The sequence below is a fragment of the Elgaria multicarinata genome, chromosome 15 (genome assembly GCF_023053635.1).
Source record: "Elgaria multicarinata webbii isolate HBS135686 ecotype San Diego chromosome 15, rElgMul1.1.pri, whole genome shotgun sequence".
NCBI classification, from domain to species: domain Eukaryota; kingdom Metazoa; phylum Chordata; class Lepidosauria; order Squamata; family Anguidae; genus Elgaria; species Elgaria multicarinata.
Genome location: NC_086185.1, coordinates 31,037,337 through 31,062,814, shown reverse-complemented (window position 1 = coordinate 31,062,814; position 25,478 = coordinate 31,037,337). Strand labels below are relative to the sequence as shown.

The following is a 25,478-nucleotide window of genomic DNA, read 5'->3' as shown; positions in this document are numbered from 1 at the left end:
CTGTTTGGGGCTGGTGGGCGTTGTAGGTCAAAACATCTGGAGGGCCACAAGCTGGCCACCCTGCTCTATACAGATGTGCTGGGTTACATCTCCCCAAGGCCATCATGGCCAGTCTTCAGCACACGCTTCCCTCTTAGCCCGGCCTCAGACCCAGCTGTCATGGAAGAGAGTCTGCCTGCATGGTGTGAGCCCTGTGGCTTGAAATCGAGTTGCCTGTGTCCCAGCAGTGCCACCCGTCAGGGATGGGAACTGAGTGGAGTGGGAAGCAAAGCACCATCGAGGGAGAGCTGGAGACCCAAGCACCCTGGCTGGCTCCTGGGCAGTTGGATCTTAGCCAGCACTTCCAGTGCCTGGGGGGCTCAGGCACAGTGAGTTGCTGCACACCCCAGCGCAGGAACAGAGTAAGGCTGTGGCTGCATCCTTTGCTGCTTCAAGTCCAAACTGGCAGGACATGCCAAGGAGGGCCAGATGACAAGCAACGAGGCGCCATCATGGGATGACCAGGAACCACTAGGCCAGGCTGCAGTGGGGATCATGTGGCACATTCATGCAACTTGTGCAGGGTGCCCTGGCCAGCTGCACTTGGCCAGAGCGTTTGTGTTACGGTGGCCCCGTGGATTGACAGTGCTGCAAACACAGCCTTAAACCTCTGGGGAGTGGGTGAGGAGTGAGCTGTGTCAGCCTTTCCCCCCGCCTCTGAAAGAGCCAGGACTAGGGGAAGAGTGACAAGGTTCCCCATGTCTGAATAGGCTCCAAAGCTGGAGTTCCTGCCAGGCACATGGTTGCCTGAGCTCTTTGAAACACCCCCTCCCCTGGGGGGGGGGTGTTAAGGGCCACTCCCTCTGCCCAGGAAACCCTAGAAATCATAGCTCTGTGAGGGTCTCCAACAGAATTCCTGGTAGACCACCAAACGGCCATTCCCAAGACACTTCAGGAAACAGCAACAGTTTAAAGTCTTATAGAACCAATATTTGTTTACAGTTGAAAAAGAGGGTTATCAGTTTAGGGCTGAAACCTATGGAATTCTAAAGCAATTCTACCTGTGTGCAAGGCTGGAAATATTCCTGAAGTATGACTTCAGCCCTGTTTGACTGATCAACCAGTTCCTTTCATTTTGGTCAAAACTATGAAGAATGCTGGACTCTGAAATGAACCCAAACCCACAACTGATGGCCATTTTAGCTAGGCAGAGGTTTTGTTTTCCAGTGGCAGATAAGCACAGAGATGGGCGCTTTGTCTTTGCCCGAGGCAAGTCCTTGCTCCTCCCTGGGAATGGCTGCTGCATTGGAAGGGTTGAATTCCCGGCCTGGTTCTCAGGCGCCCACATGCACCCACACATCCACACACACATGCAAGGAGAACTCTCTTTGCTGATGGATGAACACTGCTTAGCATGACAAATGTTTTACACCCGTTCTTGTGGTGGTTGTTTCTCCCCCTTGTTTTTTAGTTATTTGTGTGTTTTTTCTAAGAAAAAGCAACCAGAAAATAATCCAGAGTTTATACAAAACATCTTTACATTATATCTTCCAAAACAGACTAGTTATTTACACAAAATAAAACTTCAAAATAAAAAAGTGTCTTTTGATGGGGGAAGGGGGGGGATAACTCAAAAGAAACTGTTTTAGGACCCAGTAGAGAGAGGTGCTACAAAATACCCCACCGAAAAACATTTTCTCACCACCACCCCCTTCCATTTAACAAGTTTATTTTGCTGTCCACAGCTCAGGGACGTTGCGCCTTTCATGGTGGTAACCAAACCAACACACCCACCTTCGGGTGGAGGGTTCTGCCTTCCCAGAGTTTCTTGCAACTGAATACACCTGAGACGACAGACGGCATCAGTAAAGAGGAGGCAGATGTCATACTGGGGACGAGATTCACATCAAGGCAAACTTCCTGACACAAAGTTACTTTGTGCAGGAAATGGCATAGATCCCGCTCCCCCTGTTACGTGTCCTATATGAATATGCCTTATTTTGCCCAATGTACATGCGGCCGGAAGCAAATTCCAAGTGGAGCTTCCCAAGTGTGTACACATGGCAAAATGAGCCATTTTCTTGACTATCATCTACAGAATTAGTCCCCCCCCCCCCCCCTTGAAGCAGTCTTGAAAGATTACATTGTGGCTCTGTTCAAATTGGTGTTTTACATTTTTCTCCTACTCCTTGTTGCCACACCCAGACCACCACCACCCCTGGACCCCCTCGCCAAATTGGAGAAATGGATCCATGCAGCCCCTTTCCCCCCTGGCCCACTTGGTCTTTTTCAGTCACTCCCCATCTTGTGACCTGGGAACAGTCCCACACGTCGTAGTGACAACCGGAGCTTGGTATTTTGATTTCCAAAGGTTGCCAAATGGGCGCTGCTGCTACCCAGCGACCTGCAGGATAAAACTATTCCGAAGACTGGGAGGCGTGCGGATAAACATCCAAGATAAGTTGATTAAAGAAACAGGTTTGTGGTGTTGGAGGACAACGAAACCACAGCTGTGTGAATGCGCCCTCAACGCCTAAACCCAAAGGACAGCATCATCACCACCCATCTGTATCTAGGCCAGGGGTGGGACCTTCTGTGGATACCACCCACTAAGCTAAGGAATTTGCACCCCCACACACACACATACCATTTTAAACAACCTGAATTATCCTACATTTGTGACTAGACAGTGATGGGGGGGGGGGAGTTCAAGAAGTTCTGAATTTGTTTAAATAATAACAACTACAAAAACAACAATAAAGGCTGTCAATTATCTGTGGAGCCCTGAGATACCTGCGTCCTTGGCTGACGTCCACTAAACATGCCTCAAAGTGCATGGTTACCAAAGCCCTTACAGGGACACCCCCCACCCCCACCCCACCCCCCTCCAAATCCTGCATAGAGATCCTGATGGGGGAAGAAACAGTGCATGGCGGGAGTGGACGGGGCAGAACACAGGTGCTTCCAGTGGGACCGGCTCTTGAGGAGGGCAACTGGGCAGGGCCAACTCCGGGCCCACGAGATCAACCAGAGGGCGGAACGACCCTCCTGCCCCTCTATGTTACGCTCGGACCGGCCGCCCCGGCCAGCTTATTGCCTTGTGCAGGAGTGAGCTTGTATCACAAAGGAAAGGAAGGCTGAGCGTGATGCCCACGGAGAGGCCACGGCCACGGCCATCCCTGCGGAGCCCCAGGAGCCTCTGGCTGCAGCACGCCCAGGCCTCCGGAGCCCTTCCTGGCCCGGCTGCCAGGCCCGGCTGGTTTGGAAGCAGAATGTGGCATTAGCTACGAAGCAGAAGTAAGGCTTTGGTGCAGCAGAGGGGCGGGGAAAGGCGGGCAGTGCCAGCCTCAGCCAGACGGCGAGCGCTGGGCCTGCTTGCGATGGGGGAACGGCCTCCCCTCCCTCTCCAAGGAGGAAGGGAGGAGGGCAGGGGAGGAGTGGTGCTAACTGAGCGAGGGCACAGATTCAGGCAGGTGGGCCATCTCCTCCTCCTCCTCCGTGCCGAGTAAGGCTTCTGGCGTGACAAATGCAACATGACAATGGAAGGGAGGGCTTCCGCCACAGTGCTCCCAGGCTTGCCACCCGTGGGAGGGGCGGTCAGGGTTCCCGCCCGATAATGGAGGACCCGTGGAGGGGGCGGTGGTGGAGATCGGTGGCCTGGAGACGAAGGAGAGGTTGGAGCAGGGGCTTTGATTGGTGCTCGTGCCCTGATCGCAGCATCCGGCTGGAGCTCTCAGGGGAGCGGGGCCCCGCGGCTAGTGCAGAGGGGACGGCTGGGCTCCCCATGGCCAGCCAAGCCTCACGTTTGTTCCCGCTCTTCCCCATGCGATTCCCGTGTAAAGAGGCGCAGAGCAGATAAACCTGCCTCCAGTGTCCCCACAAGCGGCGAAAGTCACATTTAGGGTTCATTTCATGGGGGTAAAACCTCCAATAGGGGGAAATTCTTTGCCATTGTAACTGGACAGGGCTTCAAGTGGCCAAATCAGGGGCCCACCCGCCCCGCCCCCCCCCCTCGTGCTGCTGCTGGATGGATGGGCCTGCCGGCTGTGTCGAAGGAGAGCTGCCTGCCGGCCATGGAGCGTGCATGAGGGAGGACATGGCCAGGGGGTCTGGCAACGCCCTCTTTGACATCTCCTTTTCTGGCAGAACCTGGGGGGCGGGGGGCAGGAGAACTTACAAGCCACAGACCTATCCTGGGGGGAAGGGGAAGCCTAGCTGCTCTCGGGGCACGTGAGGATGGAGCGGGGCCTCTTGGCCTTAGGTGACGGTTTCTCATCATCCACAGGATGGCACAGATGTTCATCCGGCCCCCACGTTTGCCAGCCCTCCTGTGATCTTTAGGCCCGGCAGCGAGGACTTTTGCACCTCTCCTGGCTGCTGCTGTGGAAGAACTGCAGCCAGTGGGCCAGCCACGCTCCCCTCCCCGCCCCCCCGGCCACCTCCACCTGCTTCCCCTCCGGAATCTCCTGCAAACAAGTTGACTGCAGCCGCCGCCCTGTGGCCAGTCCTCCCCCCCTCCTCTAATCCAAGAGGTGGCCTAGTGGGGTGGGGGTGGTCAGAGGCCGAGCCCCCATTTGGGATGCAGAAGGGCCCCGGTTCAGTCCCCGGCAGCGTCTCCAGGGGGGCTAGGTGGGCCGGGCTGGGTGTGACTCAGTCCAAGGTAGCAGCCTCCGGTGTGGCTCAGGGCCCAGGCTCTCTCTCGAAGAGGCCGCTCACGAGCTGGCCCTGCCCCATCCGACAAGAGCCGCTAATCCACGTGACTTCCAGGAGCGGCTAAGAAGCAGGAGGAGCAAAAGAACGGGAGGGCTAGTTTCTTCATTGCCAGGGCCACCCCAGCCAGAGTGCAACGGCTCTCCTCCCACTCCTATGGAGGAAACGAAAGTGCTGATCTTCAGGGATGCCAGTGTGGTGAGAGCCCAACTGGCCTGGCACCCCTGACACCGGGGGCGGGGGGGGGGGGGCGGTGCTTGGTCCTAGATCCTGCAAGGGGGGAGGGAATGCATCACTGTGAGAGGAGGGGCCCCTCCCCACGGCTACTTCCACACCCAGCTTGTTCCAGTGATTGGGACTTTGCTCCTATTGACCAACCAGAAAACAGCACCTCATAGGGGAGAGCTCTTTCCCCAGAAGAGGGAGGGAGGGAGGGAGGGAGGGGGGGCAGCTCTTCACAATGAGATTCGCTTTCATATTGACCATTGGAGACGTTGCCGTTTTACTTTTTGTGTTTTATAAAATAAAACAGAAACAAAAAGCAGGCCCAAAACAAAGAGATGGCTGCTATGAAGAGTGGACCCGGCCTCGACATGGCAAGCCTGAGAGCTGAGCGAGCGTGTTCCCAGGGCCAGGTGCAGCCTCGGGGGGCGCTGGGGTGGGTGGGGGCTGCAGAACAGAGCGGGAAAAGCTCCTGCTGGAAAGCTGCAGGTGGCGGCTCAGAGTTCCAATGGTTCACCGTGAAAAAGAAAAGGTACAAAAATATTTAAAAACTATAATTGTAGAAAGTTGGGGGCCAGGCAGCTTCCTTTCTCCAGGGTCTCCACCTCTGCCCCCGCTGTGGCGGGCGAACGGCTCCCTTCCCCAACGCATTCTGGAACACCGAGCTTTGGGACTGGCTTGGCACAGCCTCTGCCCCCGCCCACCCCAGCCAAGAACACTGGAAATCATACACAAGCGGGAGCCTGACGGCCGGGGAGCAAAACTTAAACGAGACAGAATCCTGCAGCGATGATGGCGGTGGCGGCAGAGATGGCAGTAATCCTCCGGGCTTCCCCAGGCAGGTTCAAAGGTGAGGAAAGGCACAGAGCCCAAGCCAGGGGGCTGCGGAGCGTGCTGGCCGGTGGGCGACCGCCTCGGAGCGCCCCCGAGGCCTCGGGCAGGAGGATGCTGGCGACCCCACCCCCCTCCTCAAGTCTTGGGATTACAAAAGCTCCAAACTACAAAACTAAATACTAGAGGGGAGGGGGGAGGGGAGCGGGAGAGGCTCCCGCTCTGCCTGGGCCTCGCGGGGAACTCCGTTGGCCCTCTCCTCCGCAGTGCAAGCACACCAGGGGTGTGTGGGTGGGGTGGGGGTGGGCTGCCCCCTCACCCCTCGCTCGTCTAGTGCTTTTCTGTTGGTGGGGTGCCCAGGCTGCTCCTCAGACCTTGTAGTAAATGTTAGCCGGGCTCTGCGGGGGCATCTCCTGCACAATGTAGACCGGGTGCCCGTAGTCCCCGCTCACTTTCTCGTAGTGAGGGCAGTAGTTGTTCTCTGTAGTCCGCAAGGGGATGATGATGTCGCTGGGCTCAGAGCCCGCGTTGCCGCTGCACTTGGGGCTGGCCAGCGTGCTGAGGGACAGGGCCGCCGCCCGCTGCTGCGTGTGCTTCCGGTGCCGCTTGCGGATCTTGATCAGGAGGACGACGAGGAAGATGATGATGAGGATGAAGATCACGCAGCCAGCACCAATCGCTGCAAACACGGCCACTTTGGAGCTGAAGAAACCGTCCGTGGGACTGTGAGTGTCCCGGTCGTCTTGGTTAACGGGGTCTGGGATGGGGGGAGGAAACAGAAAAAGCAAGGTGGATGGCTTGGTTCTGCAGGAAGAGGCGTTTATTTCACGATTAAAGGCTGACTAACTAAACCACTCTTCATCCTAACCGATACCAAGGCGGCATACAACAGCCGGAGCAGCTGGACAAGGCAAAACAAAGCAAATAAAAATGACTAGAAGAGTCACGTCAATAAGGTAAATAATAAAACAAGACGCATTATCGTCATCCTAACCACTGGAGAGCAACGAAACTAGACATGGCTGGCAGGCTATGCCCAACTCAAAATGCCGGGGCAAGGAAAATAAAAATTGACCTGGCATTGAAAAGTCTGCCATATTGGCAGCAACTGTATGTACCTCTCGGGAGGCTTGCCACAGCTGGGGTGCCACTGCAGAGAAGGCGCTCCCCTTGGGACAGCGTAACATGCAACCCTAGTGGGTTTACACAGAGGAAAACCTCCCCCAAAGATCTCAGGCAGCCCTCCAAGCATTTAGGGTCCCAAGCTGTTTAGGGCACCACCACCCTGAGCAGGGCTCAGAAGCAAATAGAGAACCAGTTGCAACTCCTTCAGAATTGGTGTAATTCCGAATCACTTAACATTCTGGCAGCCCTGTTTTATATTTTGTTGAAGCTTCCTGGCCATCTTCAAAGGCAGCCCCACATATAACCCATTACAGCAGTTCAGTCAGAGGGTTTCTAGAGCAGGGGACCATCATGGCCAAGCTATCCCTACCCAGGCATGGCAAGGTGGTGAACCATCCGAAACTGGCAAAAGGCCCTCCAGACCATCAAAGCCACCTGGGCCCTCAAGTGACAAAGCCTGAACAAAGACTACAATCCAACCTGTGTTACCTGCTCTTTCTGGGGGAATGCAACCCTATCTAGAACAGGCTGCACACCCATTTCCTGGACCTGAGAACTACAGTGCCTCTGTCTTGTTAGGACTCAACTTCAGTTTATTGGATTTCATCCAGAGTTCATAACACTGGTTGACGACAGAGAGAAACAGAGCTGTGTGTCATCATCACACTAATGACCCTTCCCTCTGATGACCTCAACCAGCAGACTCCTATGGATGTTAAAAAGCTTCATATAGATGTTAACTAAGAGGGAACACAACACAAACAACTTGGGAGTCAAACAGAAAATCACATGCAACTTTCTGGAACTGACCCTGCCGGAACGAATGGAATCACCATACCACTGTGTCCCTGATGCCCAACCTACAGAGCCAGTCCAGCAAAACACCATGGCCGATGGTATCAAAAGCTACTGAGAAATTGAGGAGAATCAGCTGTACCCCAGCCCCTTGTTTCTTTCCCAGCAGAGGCAACCAAGGCTGTTTTGGTTCCAAAGCGAAGACTGAAACCAGTTTGAAATGGATCCCCCCGAAAACACCTGGAGTTGACATGACATCAATTTCTTGAGTATCTTGCCCAAGAAGGTGATATTACCAGTGGGTAATAGTTGTCACTCCCTCTCATAACGAGGCATTAATTACCTCTTGGACCCACCCCGTCAATCCCCTCTGGTCACAGTCTGTTAACAGCCAAGAAGGGCAAGGGTCAAGAACACCGGTGGTCAGCCAAACCCCTCTCCAAGGACTTTGCTTCAGCTGAAACTGATCTCACATAACCAGACCAGACCCTTCTGCAGAGGCTGTATCAATCATGGTGTCCACTTCAGAGATAATACGACTAACTTTATTCTCAAAGTGCCTTGCAAACTGGTCACAGTCGGCCTCTGAGAACGTCCTCTCCCCAGGCCTAGCTGAATAGCCTATTCACAACCTCAAACAACTCTGCTGAAGATGCAAGGGTGGTGGCGGTGATGCAAGACCACTTTGCCACCATTACTGTAACGGCTTTTGCTACACAAATAAACTATTTACTTACTTACTTAGCCTCCATCACTGCCACAAAGCTGGCATGATAATATGCTTTTACCTGCCTTCAGTCACTGTGAGACGTGCATCAGCTGCACTTAGGTTGTACCCAGCCTATTTCATGGAGCTAAACCAGGCAGAAAATTTGGTTGGAGAGGACATTTGAAAGCAATTGTGTCCACAGCCTGTTCCATCTTACCATTCCAGAGTGAGACCAGGGCTTCAGCAGGAGCTCCAACCTTGTCAGCTGGAAAATCCTCCAGAGCGTTCAGGAATCCTCCAGATTCCATAAGTCTCAGTGGTGGTGGATTGTTTCATGGGTCCACCCCCACCAAACGGCAACTGTGAATCTATACCTTACTGGGAAGTGGTCTGACTATGACAAGATGGCTTCCTATCCATCTCCAAAGAATCTGGTCTTAGCTGTTTCCATTGTGTTGAACTTGTCCAATTGAGCTTTACACAGCTCGGGCCGTTTTTCCACCTACCTCTGTGCTCACACTGAAATACACAGGTGCGCAGTGGCGTGGCCTTTTTGGCTTCTCACACAGCTCTGCAATGCCTTCCCACCACCCATGATTTAGCAACGCCTATGCCTGAACATCTTGTGGGAACCTCTTTGGAGCACCGTTTAGTGGCTGGGGTTGAGAAGGTGGGGATAATTTTAAATCCTTTCAGTAATTAAAACAGTGTAGCGTTTCTCTATTCTGAGCATTGGGATGTGGCAGGATAGAAGTTCATGAACGAATGTGGCTGCAACCATGATTAAAGGCGAAGGATGCTGTCAAGGTTCTCTGGACTCAGACCCAGAAGTCAGCTGCAGGGGCTCAAAAGAGAAGTGAGCGTCAGATGTCCCTGATTTCTTCTCCAGCTCAGACTGGATTCCAATTCATCTACCTTCACTCCCACCTAGCTTTTCTCCGATGCTTTTCTTAACCAACGCCTCCCTCGGTTCCCCCTCTCAATGTCCTGCAGTCCTTCATTGTGAGCCTGAGTGGGGACCCTGGACTTGCTACTTGTGTGCATCACTCCCCAAAGCTAATAATAAGCCTTCAGGAGTTCCAAAGCTCAGCGTCCTCTGACCGAAGAGAGATTCTACAGCCTGGCTACTATGGAGCCCTGGCAACATGCCCAGGGAAGCCCAAAGTCCCTGGAGCTCAAGCAAGACAGACTGGCAGCTTTGCCATGGTGCAGACATGGATGAGAGATGCTCCACAGGGTGCCTCCGCTACCCCCTCCTCTTGCTCCTGGCCGCTTCACCCTTCAAAGTCATCAACTCTACTGTGGGACAGAGCTGGCCTGTGATGAAGGCAGCCAGACCAAGGGAGAGGGGAGGCCGCCCATATTTCCCTGGCAGAGAAATCTCCACCAGAGTCACTGAGTGTCTTCCTGCTACAGAGTTTGAAAGCCTCAGCATTGCATGCCACAAAGGTAGGCCCAGCGGCACCGGCGGCAGCAGCAGCAGCGGAGGACACTGACAAGGGCTGCAAAGATACTTGTGCGGTTCAATTTGCACTCTGGAATTCTGATGAGCTCACTTTAAAAAAACAGGTAAGCAAGTTACTAGTTCTCATTACTATGAAGAAAACTGTGATAGACAGGCAACCTCAGTTAGAAGCTCAGAAACTAGATTTTGAAGGGATGGGGACAGACGCAAAGCAAGTACACTTTTTCCAGTGGTCAGTGGCGGGGGCTTCTCCATCCCATCCTTTCCCCCAAACCCCGCTCCCATGCTTGTGAGACCCTCTATCCTGACCACAAAATATAGAGATTTTCCCAGGATGTGGAATCCCAGAGCTGTGTGTTATTGCCACAGCCTCACCGTGCGCACAGACAAATGCATATCGTATAAAGAATTGAGCAGTTGCTCTGATTTCATTTTCAAAGCACATTTCTAGCCCTTAATGCTGCCAGGATGGGCGAGAAGGTCGTGCTGGCCATGCCTGCTGCAGAGAGAGGCTGAGTGGGATTCCCAGCAGCCAGCAAAACTCTCTTCCCCTCCACATGAGTCGCAGCATCAGGCGACGTGAGCAAGGCTGTGCACTGCGTAATGCCGGCCACAGCACTCTTGCGTGTCTTTGAGCAGAATTCTGACTTCGGGTCGCATGGAGGAGGCACAGCCCTGCCAGGCTCACCACCGCGGTCCTCTTTGGCTTGCCACCCTCGTAATCCTGGCTACAAATGAGTCAAGGCTTTCAGAGAGCTTGGAAAGCACAGAACACCTGAACTGGTTCTGCACACTTGTAACATTTATTCTGAGTGAAGAATTCTAGTACTTTTCATATTTTGTATTTTGAGAAGCGGCCTGGTGAAGCCATCCCTGGATCCAGGTGTGTCTACATTTGAGGAGCTCCTTGGTGTTATTTCCCCTCTCTGGGGTTCCGAGCAAAACGCTACCTGGCTTCCCAGGGTCCTCCACAACAGGTGGGAGTCTGTTGCGTGGGCTTTGCGTGGCGATTTTCACTGTATTGTCAGATTCCTTACTGGGCCGGCTGGTTGTCAGCTGCTCAGGCATCACAGCGTTGGGATCTAGGAACAAACACAGAAAAGAGTCTGTATAAGAAACCTGGGCCCGTCAGCAGGAGGAGGAGGAGGAGAGCGTCTTCTGTGGCCTGCCCGAGAACTCACTGCTGGAGGCTGGTCTTTGCTAGGCCACATCACTTCATCATAAGCTTGAGGAGCATGCAAGGAACAGGTTGGCTGGTTGCTAGGTGGATGGATCAGGACGCTCATGCAGGCAACATGCACTCAGAGGCAAAGGAATCCATCAGGTGCTACGGGGGCAGGGTACCAGATGGCAAAAGTCTCACTTCATTGTGCCCATTCCGTAGGAGTGGACAATCCCTGCCCGTTTCGCGCACTCCCTTTCAACCATCAGAGTGTGCCATACACCCTGGCCTGGCCCTCATGCTTAGGCAAGTGGTACACACATGCATTTCTTCTGCAAATCAGCAACAGCTGCCTTCATGCATCTTGTCAACGCTTAGGACTCCTTGAGATCAGCGGCGGCTTCAGCCTTGGTTCGCTCCCAGAATACTTCTCTTAACCCAGAGGGTGTCCAACAGCTGCACAGGGCAACCTCCACATGCATGTTCCTGAGATCCGCTCAGCCCAGTCCCCCTGTCCCACGACCTCCATGCACACAGATCTCTCTCCAGGACCAGCTACTTCATTGTCCTCTCCAGCCAAAACCCAGCATCTACATACAACAAATGAGCTAATTTTCTGTTCAACCCAAAACCTGAGCAGCCAAAGGAGCACCCGGTGTGTGAAAAAGCCAATAATGTAGATTTTCTGGGGCCGGGGGGGGGGGGGTTAATTGCGAAATAGCCCTATGCAAATTAGTCTAATTTACACAGGGTGACTTCCACTGGAAATTTTTCAGTTTGTGTCAGAAAATTTTCTGATTCTCCTAAAATGCCAAAAGGTCTCAATTTAATAATTGTAGTGCTCTGTAGCACCACAGAGTGTTTGCTGCCGAAATTCAACGGCAAAGCAGTGATTCCAACTCCCCCCCACCTTTTCTTTCTTTTTTGTGGGATACCCCACAAACTGCAGCCCACAGGTGGGAGATCTGGGAAGAAGAAAATGCTCCCTGGCCTGCCGAAGTTGCCCATCCCTGTCCTAGAGAATGTTCTAATTCTGCCTTTTTATTTTACTTGTATTTTGTAAACAAAGCTAAAAAAGTACCCCCTATTCATTTTTTGTCCCAGTATCAGACCTGAAATACTTGAGGAAAAAGAATTAAAGCACCCTTAATCTGATTTAAATATATTATGTAGAAATATATACCGGAGTGCTTCTAAAACTTGGAAGACAGTAGCATGGATTTCCCTTCCATTGCTTCAACGTGAGGAAAAAACCAAAGGCACTGAAAACTGCTGACACACCAATTCAGCCTTCCCCAACCTCCCCCCGCCCCCCAAACATACATTGGACTATTCTCCCAGCATCCTTCAGTCAACACGGCTGGCTGAAGGTGTAGGGAGCTGCAGCCCAACACATCTGGAGGGCTCCAGGTTGGGGAAGGCCGCACTAATCAATTTCAGCAACCCAAAGAACTGTGCAACAGAGCTCAATTTTCTGCCACAGAGTCTTGTTGGGGCACCTCCAGTTTCTTTCATGATTCCAAGGCCTCCAGCCAAGGAACGAGGCAATAAAGAAGTGTGCCATGTAATTCACAAAGTTTTATTCAACCAATAAACATCTCTTCACACCTGATGAGAGTGTGAATGTTAGGAGCTATCCTCTAAAATTAATTAGCCGAACAAAGCTACGCAGTTGTCTTTCAAGTAAAACTGTATAGTTTCCCTGCAGTCCAACAGGCACTTTACCTCAGGGAGGATCTTTTCAGAGAAGACACTGCCAAGTGGCTAAGGGACCACCTCCCACCTCCTCTCCTCTGCCCACTTGACTCTTTGAATGAGTTCAAATCTCCAGGGCCCGATGAACTGCATCCTAGAGGAATGAAGGAGCTAGCGGAAGAACTCTCAGAACCTTTGTCTATTATCTTTGCAAAATCATGGAAGATGGGTGAGGTGCCAGAGGGCTAACATTGTCCCTATCTTCAAAAAGGAGGAACCTGGGCACTATAGACCAGTCACTCTGACATCCATCCCTGGGAAAATTTTGGAGCAGATTATAAAGAAGTCAGTTTTGGGCACCACACTTCAAGAAGGATGCAGACAAGCTGGAGGGGGTTCAGAGGAGGGCAATAATGATGATCAGGGGTCTGGAAACAAAGCCCTATGAGGAGAGACTGAAAGAACTGGGCATGTTTAGCCAGGAGAAGAGAAGACTGAGAGGAGACATAACAGCACTCTTCAAATACTTGAAAGGTTGTCACACAGAGGAGGGCCAGGATCTCTTCTCGATCCTCCCAGAGTGCAGGACATGGAGTAACGGGCTCAAGTTACAGGAAGCCAGATTCCACCCGGACATCAGGAAAAGCTTCCTGACTGTTAGAGCAGTACGACAATGGAACCAGTTACCTAGGGAGGTTGTGGGCTCTCCCACACTAGAGGCCTTCAAGAGGCAGCTGGACAAGCATCTGTCAGGGATGCTTTAGGGTGGATTCCTGCATTGAGCAGGGGGTTGGACTCGATGGCCTTGTAGGCCCCTTCCAGCTCTGCTATTCTATGATTCTATGACCCTGTGGCTGACTCTGGGATCTGTCAACTCCAATGTCCCCCTCCCCCTCCAACAAAGGTTGTGTTCCCAGGTGGTGGGTAGGGAAAGGTCTCTGAGCCTTCGGCATCCTGTCTAATATGCTCCTGGGAAGACTCATACTTGACTTCTGAAGAGTCTTGGAGAAGCCCCAAGCTGGGTGTGTATGTGTGGGTGTGCTTCCTATCTTGGTTGATATACTTTGGTCCTGATTCTACTTCTTCTTCAGAATCCGAGCCCAGTTCAGGCCCTGGAACCCCTCCTCCCACACTAGGGAGAGAAGGCCTGATCCTGACAGTTCCGCTGTCACTACTTATTCATTCCATTTCAGATGGAGATATATATGCATTTCAAAGACAAATCATATGTACAAATCCCTGTCCTAGAGAAGGTCAAAACATCAAGGTCAAAACATATGTATATGATTACTAGGAGTCACCCTAGATTTGTCAGGAAGAAGTCATACTGGAACAACCGTATCCCCTTTTTTTGAAAAGAATTACTAGTATGGTAGATCACAGGAATACTGTGAACGAATGATATTTTCATTTCAGCAAAGCTTTTTACAAGATGGTAAATTGTGGGTTGGACAATACCACGGTTTGGTGGCTCCACGGCTTGTAGATTAATTGCATTCAATGGGTGCTACCTAATGGCTGGACATCTTTCTAGAGAAAGTTCTCAAGCGGAATGCCCAAGGGTTCTGTCCTAGTGCCGTTCAAGATTTTTATAAATGACTGGGATGAAGTTGCCTACTTGCATGAGGGTCTATCAAATTGGCAAATGACTTGAAGCTAGGAGGGAGAGCCAACACCATAGAAGACAGGATCAAAATTCAAAAGAATCTAGACCGGCTGGAACACAAGGGCTGATTCTAACAAGATGAAGACACAGGATGGGGGAGACCTGGCTCGGCAGCAGTTCATGCAACAGGACCAAGGTGTCTTAGTGGATCACAAGCTGAATATGAGCCGATGCAGCAGCTAAGAAAGCTAATATAATCATGGACTACATTAACAGAAGCATAACGTCCAGGTGACGGGAAATTGTGGTTCTGCTCTATTCTGCATTAGCCAGGCCATATTTGGCTTTGCTCTAGTTGCAAGCACCTCATTTTAAGAAGGACAGTGACAAGCTGGAGGACGTCCACAGAACAGCCCCCAGGATGGTGAGGGATCGAAAACAAGTCCTAGGAGAAATGGTTGAAAGAACTGGGTATGTTTAGCTTGCAAAAGAGAAGGTTAAAGGGAGAGATGGTTGTGGACTTCAAACACTGGAAAGGCTCTCATACAGAAGGTGGGACAGACTCGATCTCTGTTGCTCCTAGGGGCAAGATTTGAAACAATGGGTGGAGATTGCAAGGAAGCAGGTTTTGGCTAAACGTTAGTAGAAACTTTCTAACGGTGAGATCTGTACAGCAGTGGAATGAATTGCCTTGTGAGCAAGCTGGTGGGTTCTCCTTCACTGGAGGTATTTAAGAGCAGAAGCTGGGTGGCCACCTGCCAGGGAATATGTAGCTGTACCCTACAGTGCAGAGCCTGCCTTGAGCAGGGGGTTGGAGTAGGTGATCTCTGAGGTCCCTTCCAACTCTGCGACTCTATATGATTGTTAAGTACAGGGTCTAAAATTACTGAACTGCATCACTGAGTCGAGCTGGTCACCTCTCCCCGGGCCTTCAGGAGAGTATGGTGAGGCAGTGGTTCAGTTACATTTGCTGCTGGTGAAAAGTACGGCAAGACACAGAAAGCCAGGCCCACCCTTTGACCATCTGGCATTTATGAAGACATTTTCCACTGCAGGCCCAGCCAAGGGGCATCAGGCTGTGCCCCTCGGATACTGTGCCATCGGAAGATGGGGCTGGGGAATGGGCACGTCTCAGCTGTTCTTCATCCACCAGCAGCTCAGCTGTCAGGAAGGCAAGGCCTGAGACTCCTTTGCAAGGGATGGTGAAATTATTGGAGTTTGGGCTCCCTGTTTGTTTTGCTGGGGCTTGCAAAGGAAGGGTGGATGTTGGCCAAGAATCCTGTTCCAGGTTCTGCAGGAGCATCGCTGTTCCTGGGAAACAAGGAAGACGAAGGAAAATGCAGATGCTCGGGCAAATTTCATTTCCAGAGGTGGCATGAGCTGAAGGCTTTGTGGAGCCCAGGCATTCAGAGAAAGACCAGCTCAATGTGAGGCTTCCCACCATTGAAATAAAGATGCAACGCAAAGAACCCACAGCCTCGCCTTGCCCTGCCCCACCTTTCTCTGGAATGATTGGGGAGCTTCCTGCTCTTCTCCCACCATAGGACTGAAGTCCTGCTCTTTTCTTAGCCATGAAAGGCATCCCAAGAGAACATGCCAACTCACCCTGGCCGACTTTCATGACGATCTTCATGGAGCGCGTCTGGCAGACCCCGCCTTCTCTGTTCTCCAAGCCCTCCAGAGATCCGTTGGAAGTTGCTGCAAGGAGAGAAGGAAATTTAACAAGAGTCAAGATGGTGCAAAGAGATTACCGCTGCCAAATATGTATCTATGGCCAAGTGCATGCTAAGCACTTCCCAGAACAAAACACCCAGAGCGCCTCTGACGGAGACTGTGTTTTCATTCTGCAGTGGGCAGAAAAACCAGGGCTGCAGCTAACATCTGCAGGGAGGACGGACAGAGACGTGGCTGGTGGCAGAGGCAGGGTGAGGCCAGGCAAAGGCGCTCCAGACACATGATAACTCCTGTAACACATCAGACAGAGCATCAGACGTGGACTGGGGAGATGGTGGCTCAAAGCCCTGTGCAGCCCATTATGTTCCTGAAGAGCCTTTGGGCCGGTTCCAGAAGTACTGGCACAGAAAACCTCTCTCTCTCTCTCTCTCTCTCTGTGTGCAATTCTCAATATTCTCTCCCACTCCATACAGCCTCCGGCACACGTTCATGCAACCAAGGAATAAAGCTCAGCACAGCCAGAAAGGGAATATACAGGATTTCCCTCAAGGGTCAGAGACATAAAATCTACGTTTCATCATGACAGCACATTTTGTTTCCAAAGAAGAAATCAAGGAATTGGGTCTTGAGGAAACAGTTGAGGAGGAAGCAATGGAGCAACAGAGCAAAGGAAAACGTCGCAGGAAGCTATTTTTTTTTTTTAAAAAAAAATTGTAACTAAAAAGTGATCAAGCGAAAATGACTGGAAGCTGGTGACGGAGGGGGCAGGTTTGCAGTCACAGTTGGACATGTCTCCCATCTGGTTTCCTGATTATTATTATTATTATTATTATTATTATTATTATTATTATTTTATATAGCACCATCAATGTACATGGTGCTGTACAGATAACACAGTAAATAGCAAGACCCTACCGCATAGGCTTACAATCTAATAAAATCATAGTAAAACAATAAGGAGGGGAAGAGAATGCCAACAGGTACAGGGTAGGGTAAGCAGGCACAGGGTAGGGAAAAACTAACAGTAGAAAGTAACAGTAGAAGTCTGCACAACATCAAGTTTTAAAAGCTTTAGGAAAAAGAAAAGTTTTTAGCTGAGCTTTAAAAGCTGTGGTTGAACTTGTAGTTCTCAAAAGTTCTGGAAGAGCGTTCCAGGCGTAAGGGGCAGCGGAAGAAAATGGACGAAGCCGAGCAAGGGAAGTAGAGGCCCTTGGGCAGGCGAGAAACATGGCATCAGAGGAGCGGAGAGCACGAGCAGGGCAATAGTGTGAGATGAGAGAGGAGAGATAGGAAGGAGCTAGACCGTGAAAAGCTTTGAAGGTTAACAGGAGAAGTTTATATTGGATTCTGAAGTGAATTGGAAGCCAATGAAGAGATTTCAGAAGCGGAGTAACATGGTCGGAGCGGCGAGCCAAGAAGATGGCTCCCTTCCTAGGGCTCTGAGAGCAGAAGCCAACGGCAAGCAAATCTAGCCCGTTTAAATGTACAGACCAAGCTGGTCGCTGCGTTCTAAAGTGGGACTGTGTTCTGTAAGTCCCCAAAGATCAGGCAGATCACCTTTCACGGATGGGGGGAAGGCTCCCCTTCCACTAAGTGCTTCGTGGGTTGGAGGGGGGAGCCCGAGAGGTGAGAGTGGCTGCTGCCCTCAGCCTCCCCACCCCCACCCCCGAAAGTGATTAGACCAGTCCCTGCCCAGGAGGAGACGGCAGGCTGCTGAAAAGGACTTTTCACGTTTTGTCCCACCGGGTGAACAAGCTCCCTATTAAGGGGGGAAACAAAAGGAGGCAGTGGTTTTACAGCCCAGCCTCGGGAGCATTCCTCTTCTCCAGCGTCTCTGGCGGCCTTCCTGCAACTTTTATGCCCATTGTGCCACGGCTGGGCAGCGGGAGACCGGGCCTTTGTCGGCTGCGGCGGCCTCCCCTTCCTCCCTCAGAGCCCAATCTAATTAGCGACTCAGCAACCGGCTCTAGCAGGAGCAGAACAATTTTAATGGGCCGGAGGCTGGTGAGATGAATGAATGGAGATGGGGGCGCGGGGGGGGGGGGTGCAGAGCAGACTGCTGAAGGCGGCCAAACTGCTGAGCAGCACTCAAGGCTTCCTGTGCTGTTTGGAGCGACCCGGGAGGCAAAACCCGCCTTCCGTACTGACAAACACCCCAGTGGATGGTGGAAAGGTGATGGGAAGATCCTTTCAAAATGAAATCTCCCCCCCCCACACACACACACACACCAGTTACCCTAAATTTTGTTCAGCCGCCACATGCTATTCCAGCTCTGCAGCCATATGAAGCAAGATTTCCCCAATAATTCAGAGCTTGCCCAAGGTTTGAGGGTGGGGGAGGACAACACTAATTTCTCCAAGCAGGACTCTAGAAATCCCAGATGCTCGGAAGTTTGATTCTGATACTTTGACTCTTCCGAATCCCCCACCCGCAACGACCCAATGTGAAGAAGTCCGTCCTTCCTTTTGTATGTCCTGAATCCCACAATTGCATCAGGTGGGCCCAGAGTTCTAGTATTTCCACTCTCTCCCCTTTCTCCAAGCTACGCATGTTCATCTTACTCACCCTTTTTCTAAACCAAACAGCCCCAAGTGTTGTAAGGAAGTTGCTCCAGCCCCATGACCATTTGGGCTGCCTTTTTCTGCACTTTTTCCAACTCTACAATATCCTTCTTGAGATGCAGCAACCAGAACTGTACCCAGTATTGCAACTTTAGTTGCACCATAGATCTGTATATGGGCAGTCTCCCTTTGATCCCTCTCCACATAGTCCCTAGCACTGAATTCACCTTATTATTATTATTATTATTATTATTTATTTATATAGCACCATCGATGTACATGGTGCTGTACAGATAACACAGTAAATAGCAAGACCCTGCCGCATAGGCTTACAATCTAATAAAGTTGTAGTAAACAATAAGAAGGGAAAGAGAATGCAAACAGGCACAGGGAAGTGTAAACAGGCACCGGGAAGGGTGAAGCTAACAGTATAGAGTCAGAACAAACTCAAAGTTTAAAAGCTATAGGGAAAAGAAAAGTTTTTAGCTGTGTTTTAAAAGCTGTGATTGAGTTGGTAGTTCTCAGGTGTTCTGGAAGAGCATTCCAGGCATGAGGGGCAGCAGAGGAAAATGGACGAAGCCGAGCAAGGGAAGTAGAGACCCTTGGGCAGGCAAGAAGCATGGCATCAGAGGAGCGAAGAGCACGAGCGGGGCAATAGTGTGAGATGAGAGAGGAGAGATAGGCAGGAGCTAGACCGTGAAGAGCTTTGAAGGTCAACAGGAGAAGTTTATATTGGATTCTGGATTCTGGATTCTGGATTCACCTATTTTGCAGCAGCCGCACATGGGGGCCGTGTTTTCATTTTGCTGTCCACTGCAACCCCAAAGTCCCTTTCTGGGTCAGTAACTATCAACTCATACCCTATCAACACATATGTGGTTCGGATTTTTGGCCACAATGTGCATCACTTTACTTTTGTTTACACTGAACCACAGTTGCCATATTAATCCCCATTCTCCCAGTTTGGAGAAACCGTTTAGAAGCTCTTTGCAATCCCTTTTCAATTTAACCACCTTAAACGATTTGATGTCATCAGCAACTATGTCCATGCCACTGCTCACTCCTAACTCCAGATCATTTATGAACAAATTAAAAAGCCCTGGTCCCATTACAGATCCTTGCGGGACTGACTTCCTATCCTCCAAACACATCCATTATGTACCATAGCTACTGAATGACCACTAGAGAGTCACCATAAGATCTTACCTGACAGCTATAGTATACGGTGGAGCTTCTGCTTCATGTCCTACCATCATCTGAAGTGCAGCTGGGGAGAATGCGATACAGGGCCTTCTTTGTTATGGCACCCAGATTGTGTGCCATATCCCAAGAGGCCTGACTGACCCCTCCTTATTGGCATTCCAGCATGTTAAGACAGTTTTGTTCTGCTGCGCTTTTCGGTATTTTGCTTCTCAATTTTTTTCACTATTTTTGCTGTTTATTTTAATGTGTGTTTTTTAAAAAAGTTTATAGTTTTTAAACTATTTGCATGCCACTTTGGAGTCCCTTAGAGGCTGAAAGACAGGTGAATAATGACACAAATAGCACCGCTCCTATGGACGCGAAAGTCATGGACACGTAGCACAAGCACAAGAACATCCAAACCAACCAGTCAGGGATGATGGCTCTTCCTCCTTACCTACAAGAGCTAGGGAGGGCTGTGACCGCCTGCCTGCCCACCCCCACCCCAGGGCTCTTTCAGCAGCACTGTCTCCCCCACCCCACCACCAACATATTCAAGGAAGCAAAGAACTCCAGCACCTGACAGGGTAATTGGCCCAAAGCTTTCTGACCAGACAAAAGCAATGTTCCTACTCCGAGTGTAGATTCTAACATGTAATTACTCACAATCACACATAACTTTTGCCTTGCTGATTAATGTAAACTTGCAGCGCCAAGGGTTTTCTGAAATGGCTGTAATTGCAGGGCAAATGCCAGCTCAACTCTCCCTAACCTCTGCCTCCCCTCCAATCCAATCCAAACACACGACTCTCTGCAGGGCTTTTGTGTTGCCGTTGTGGTTGTGAACGTCTCTCTCATTCCTGTCAGACTAGAGGGAGCCACAACCCCATTCCACGGACCTCCTGGTTTGGAGAGGGAGAAAAATGATACCAGTGTGGTCCCAAAAGCCTGTTTCTGAGGTGCTCCTTGCATGCGACATCCTGGGATGCAGGGGAGAGGAGGCCCACATGCGGCTAGAAACATGGGACGGCATCACCCACTTGGCCTCTTCCTGTGGGGCTTGCAAGGGCTGAAGGCAAATCCCAGTCAAACACCCCAGGGGTTGGGAGGCAAAAGGAACCTCCTGCTGGACGATGTCCTCAGTTGGAAGGGATAACAGGCACCACCTACCTGTGTTGCTCCCAAAGCAAAATGGCGCCCGAGGCAGCCCCCACTCCCCTTGCAAGCACAGGCCTTCCATCTTCGTCACCAGAGTTACCAGGAGCAGCTGCTTCATAAACCCGGCCAGGTGGCACAAGTGGGGGAGGAGATCACCAAAATTGGTGATCATAGAATCATAGAATAGTAGAGTTGGAAGGGGCCTACAAGGCCATCGAGTCCAACCCCCTGCTCAGTGCAGGAATCCACCCTAAAGCATCCCTGACAGATGGCTGTCCAGCTGCCTCTTGAAGGCCTCTAGTGTGGGAGAGCCCACAACCTCCCTAGGTCATTGGTTCCATTGTCATACTGCTCTAAAAGTCAGGCAGGTTTTCCTGATGTCCAGTCCGAATCTGGCTTCCTGTAACTTGAGCCCATTATTGATGGAGCAGCTGGGCCTATGATTTCCCTCCCCACAGTTTAAGGCCTACTGAATTCATGTTATGTTGGTGGAGAAAAGGTAGCACTCACCAAATAAGTTTTGAAGTTAAGAGGACACAATAAGGACAAAGCTTCCTGAAGCCAGGTGAAGCATTTTAAGGTTACAGAGTGAGCAGGACATTAATTTTAGCCCAATCACAAGGGTCACTTCTCTTCACTTTGCCTCCTGCACATAGCTCTTCTTCCCTGCTTTGTATCGCTGAGAAATAATTGTTCTAGACAGGCAAAGAGCACAGTTTACAGCAGGCACGAGTGCATTTGGCCATGCAGACGTTTGCTAACCAGAGCATGCTGTCGAGAATTGTGTTCACAGGCAAATGGCCTCTACGCAAGGGAAAGTGATAACCTCCTAGCCATTGCCTGACATCAACATCAGGAAAGCTAACTCTCGTTGGGAGCACGACATGACCAAAGAGCAGGGAAGTCAGCAGAAGAGGGAGCACCTCTGGCAGCAGCACATGAAGAGCACACCGTGGGATCGCAGGGTCACACCATGTCTGTACTGGCAGCACCAACCTTTTGCAACTTCCCCCTGCAGAGAATCCCCTCCTCGGTGCTTTTAGGATGCCCAAAGTATTTCTACTTCGTTGCACGCATGATTTAAAAAGTAGACAAATCATGGAGAAGGATGGCTCTACCAGCTAGATATTAGCCAGGATACATTCAGAGGTGGCTTACAATGCTGGGGGGGGGGGGGGGGGAGCAGTAAGTGGGGTGGGGGCCCACTCTTGAAGGTGGAAGGCTGGTCCAGAGAGCCTTTGGTGTGATCCTGACAGAGGGCAATTCAGAGGGCAATTCAACGTAAAAAAGCCAAGCACCAGCTGCACGGGAGTCATGGGTGCGTTGTGGAGGCTCATTGTACCTCCACCAGATGAGGAAGACCGTCTCTGAGTAATCTCCTGAACTCCCAGGTTCTAGGAAGGCAGGGCAATCGCTTTTGGAAGGGCCAGAGGCTCCAGGCCAGAGTCGGTGGTCGGTGGGTAATGATTGCAAACAAATTATTTTATTCAAATCCCTTCCACCCCCAACACGCACACATGTTCCGTGCCCCCAGAATTATTGAAAGAAATGGTATTGGGGCTGCCCGACTTATCTGCCTAAGGAGACACAATGGGATAAAGAGAGCCCTCCAATCTCTCACAGAGGAACAAGAGCAGGTACAAGTTACCACTGCTTTACAAAGTTGATGGCAACACATTTCACTTGCGTAGTAGCGGCAGGGCCGGCAACCCCCTCCCCCACTGTGGGTTTGGTCCCGATTCCCCCTCCCTGTGACTGCTGCTCAGAGGGAGCTGCAGCCGATTCAGACCCAGAACATCACCGAATGGCCCTGCCTGGTTCCGAATGCAGAGAGCGAATCCCCAGGGCCGCTGCATGCACGTCCCCTGGGCAGCAGCCACACTGCCCCTTGTGCAGTGTAATGGAACAGGGTAGGAACTGGAGCAGACTTGGCTCACTAGGCAACGCTGGGTCTACCTCTCGGCCCTACCGAGCTCACGGGGCCCCTTGAGAAGGCCGTGTACGCCAGCCTGAGCCCCTTGGAGGAAAGCAAAGTGGAGAAACGTCATAAATAATAAATCTCTGGGCACAACTGACTCCTCCAGATCCTGGCCAGCACTGCACATGTGATACCAGCAGCCAGGGTTATATATCTGCATGCATTCTTCCAGGTGCACGGAAATGCCAGAGAATGAAGTCTTGGCTGCAGAATCCATCCATCTCTCTCTCTCTCTCTTTAAAGCACCTTTCCAGAGATGCTCGAAAGCAGGGCTTGATGAGCCAGCGAGGGGACTGACTAATACAATAGGCCTTAAGCAAACAAAACAGAATAAAATATGCAAAATGGTGAAATTGCAGAAGGGACATCATAGCGACGAGTGCAACGTGCATACTTTATCCACGCTGCAAATGTCAGAGAGTTCAGCTCCTCTGGCATGTAATTTCCATAAACCCACAGCTCTGCCAGTAACGTGTACTTCACTTAAGAAAATCATATGAATTGGGCTTCCCCATCTCATCTTTAAAGCTAGGGGTTCTCTGCCCACAACACCAAACCTGAGCAGAATGGCTCAGATCTCTATAGCCAGGAGCTTCCCTCCACCTTCAGATCCAACGACCCACCAAGTCTCTGTGAGGACACTGACAGCCGGGGCTCCACAGATTTGGGATTAGCTTGCCAGTTTGAAACCATTTCTGGTCACCATGACTCCTTTCCCCGAGTCCTCTGCATCTGCCAGCCAACCCAGAGGTCCTCTTCTGCTTCATATGGGGCTCCTCCCCTCTCTTCTGTAGAGTCTGGGAGGAGAGAGGGGACTTCTCGTGTCACGCTGAACAGCAGCGCTCGTTCCCAGAGGCACCGGATCCCCCAGTAAGGGCAGTTCTCGGTTAGATGCATCGAAGCCCTGCCACCCCACCCCCACCCCGGCCACGGCCCGCTCCGCTTCACCATATAACATGTGTGTGTGTGTGTGTGTTATTTCTGTTTTAATTTTTCAAGCAGAATGTGACTTTGGCAGGTTGGAAGGTTTGGAAAGCAGGCTTGGCGTAAGATAAATGCAAGGGTCTCTTAAACAGTAAGCTTTGGACGAAATTAAATCTTAGTGTTCTCTCCCAGATTCCCTTTAGCAGGTCTCTGTTATGATTTAGGCCCCAATGCACAATTAACATGCTGGGGTTGTAGCAAATCCAAGACGCTCATCTTTTATTGTTCTGAATGACTCTTCCATCTGCGTGGAACAGCCAGAGCGAGGTGCAGCTGAACGCGGTCTGGATACTTTAGAGACGCAGGTAGGAACGAGCTGAAATTACGGACTTCTTTCACTTAGATCAAAAACCGTCCCCTTTCAGGCAAGCTTTTCTACAGCAGAGCCCTTTCACATGCGCCGACCCCCATCTTAAGCAGCTCTAGAGAGCATTCAAGTGGCAGACCCGGCGCCTCCATCCTGGACCACGCAGGCCTTACACCAACTCAGGCACAGAAATGCGTGGGGCCCCTAGCTAGGGGCTGCCAGCCAGAGCCCTGCCTGTAAGAAGCTGCTTAGGCAGGGGCAGCATGAGGCCAGCCAACGAACTGCAGCAATCCAGGTGAGTCGTTATGTCTAGTTGTTTTTAACGGATATTGTCTAGTTTTGTTTGTATTTTATGCTTTTTATGGTTTTAAATTTTGTATATTTGTTTTTGATGTTCACTGTTTTTAACTTTTGTGAACTGACCAGAGAGCTTCAGCTATGGGGGCGCTGGGCGGTGGAATAATAGTAATAATAATAATAATAATAATAATAATAATAATAACAACAACAACAACAACAACAACAACAACAACAATAGCCCACGGAACAGGGGGGCCCTTGGATTCGCGGCAGCCCCGGCGTGGTAGTTGTCACGGGCGCCTCTGAATCTGCCAGCATGGATGGACAGAATCTTGCTTGAGGCAGCAGAAACGTTAGGGGAACGGCTCAAGTGTTTTAATGTTATTCTTTTGAAAAAAATTCTCACGTTGAAAATTTCTATATTTCAAGGTAAAACCCAAGAATGATGACCATTCAGCAGCTCAGTCCTAACTGGCTGTTGAAGCTCACCTGGCCAGACTCACATGCCCTGTCCCATTTATTTAAAAAGGGTTAGAGAGGGGAGGGGGGTTCTTTTCTGGAGTTGAAGGTTCCTCCACGGTGAATGAGGCAGTCTTGTTCAGCTCAGGCCCAAAATGCCACATTGTATGGGACCCTTCTTCCAGCGGCCCTGCTCTACCCATAGTTAAGGGGCATGGAATAATTTCCCAGACAATACCTGACCTGGACATTTTATAGTGTGCATTCTTTACTGTAGTTCCCGCTATAAGCCAAGTTGAGCATTTTAATAAAAAAGGGGGTTGGCAAAAGACATTTGAGAATTCTCTGGATGATTTCAAGTAAGTTGGCAAGGAATTCTGACTCCCAATTGTTTAAAAAGGGCAACCACAAAATGTGTGGAAGTACTGTGAGCTCAGTTCAATTCTGGTAATCAAATCTAATTCCTGGGCTCATAAGAACATGAGAACATCAGAAGAGCTGTGCTGGATCAGACCAAGGGTCCCTCTAGTCCAGCATTCTGTTCACACAGTGGACAACCAACTGCCCATGGGAAA

The 25,478-nt window shown here is 50.9% G+C and overlaps 1 protein-coding gene across 1 annotated transcript in view; it reads right to left on the bottom strand.

Moving 5' to 3' along the window:
• Nucleotides 1–5,356: 5,356 nt before the first annotated feature.
• The window catches only part of EFNB1 (ephrin B1), a 113,508-nt gene continuing 93,386 nt past the window's right edge, over nucleotides 5,357–25,478 (bottom strand). The window contains exons 3-5 of the mRNA XM_063142110.1: nucleotides 15,905–15,997; nucleotides 10,787–10,918; nucleotides 5,357–6,499 (exon numbers count right to left, since the gene is read on the bottom strand). Coding sequence (XP_062998180.1) covers nucleotides 6,111–6,499; nucleotides 10,787–10,918; nucleotides 15,905–15,997 — 614 coding nt within the window. The 3' untranslated portion in view covers nucleotides 5,357–6,110. The remainder of the gene's footprint in view (nucleotides 6,500–10,786; nucleotides 10,919–15,904; nucleotides 15,998–25,478) is intronic.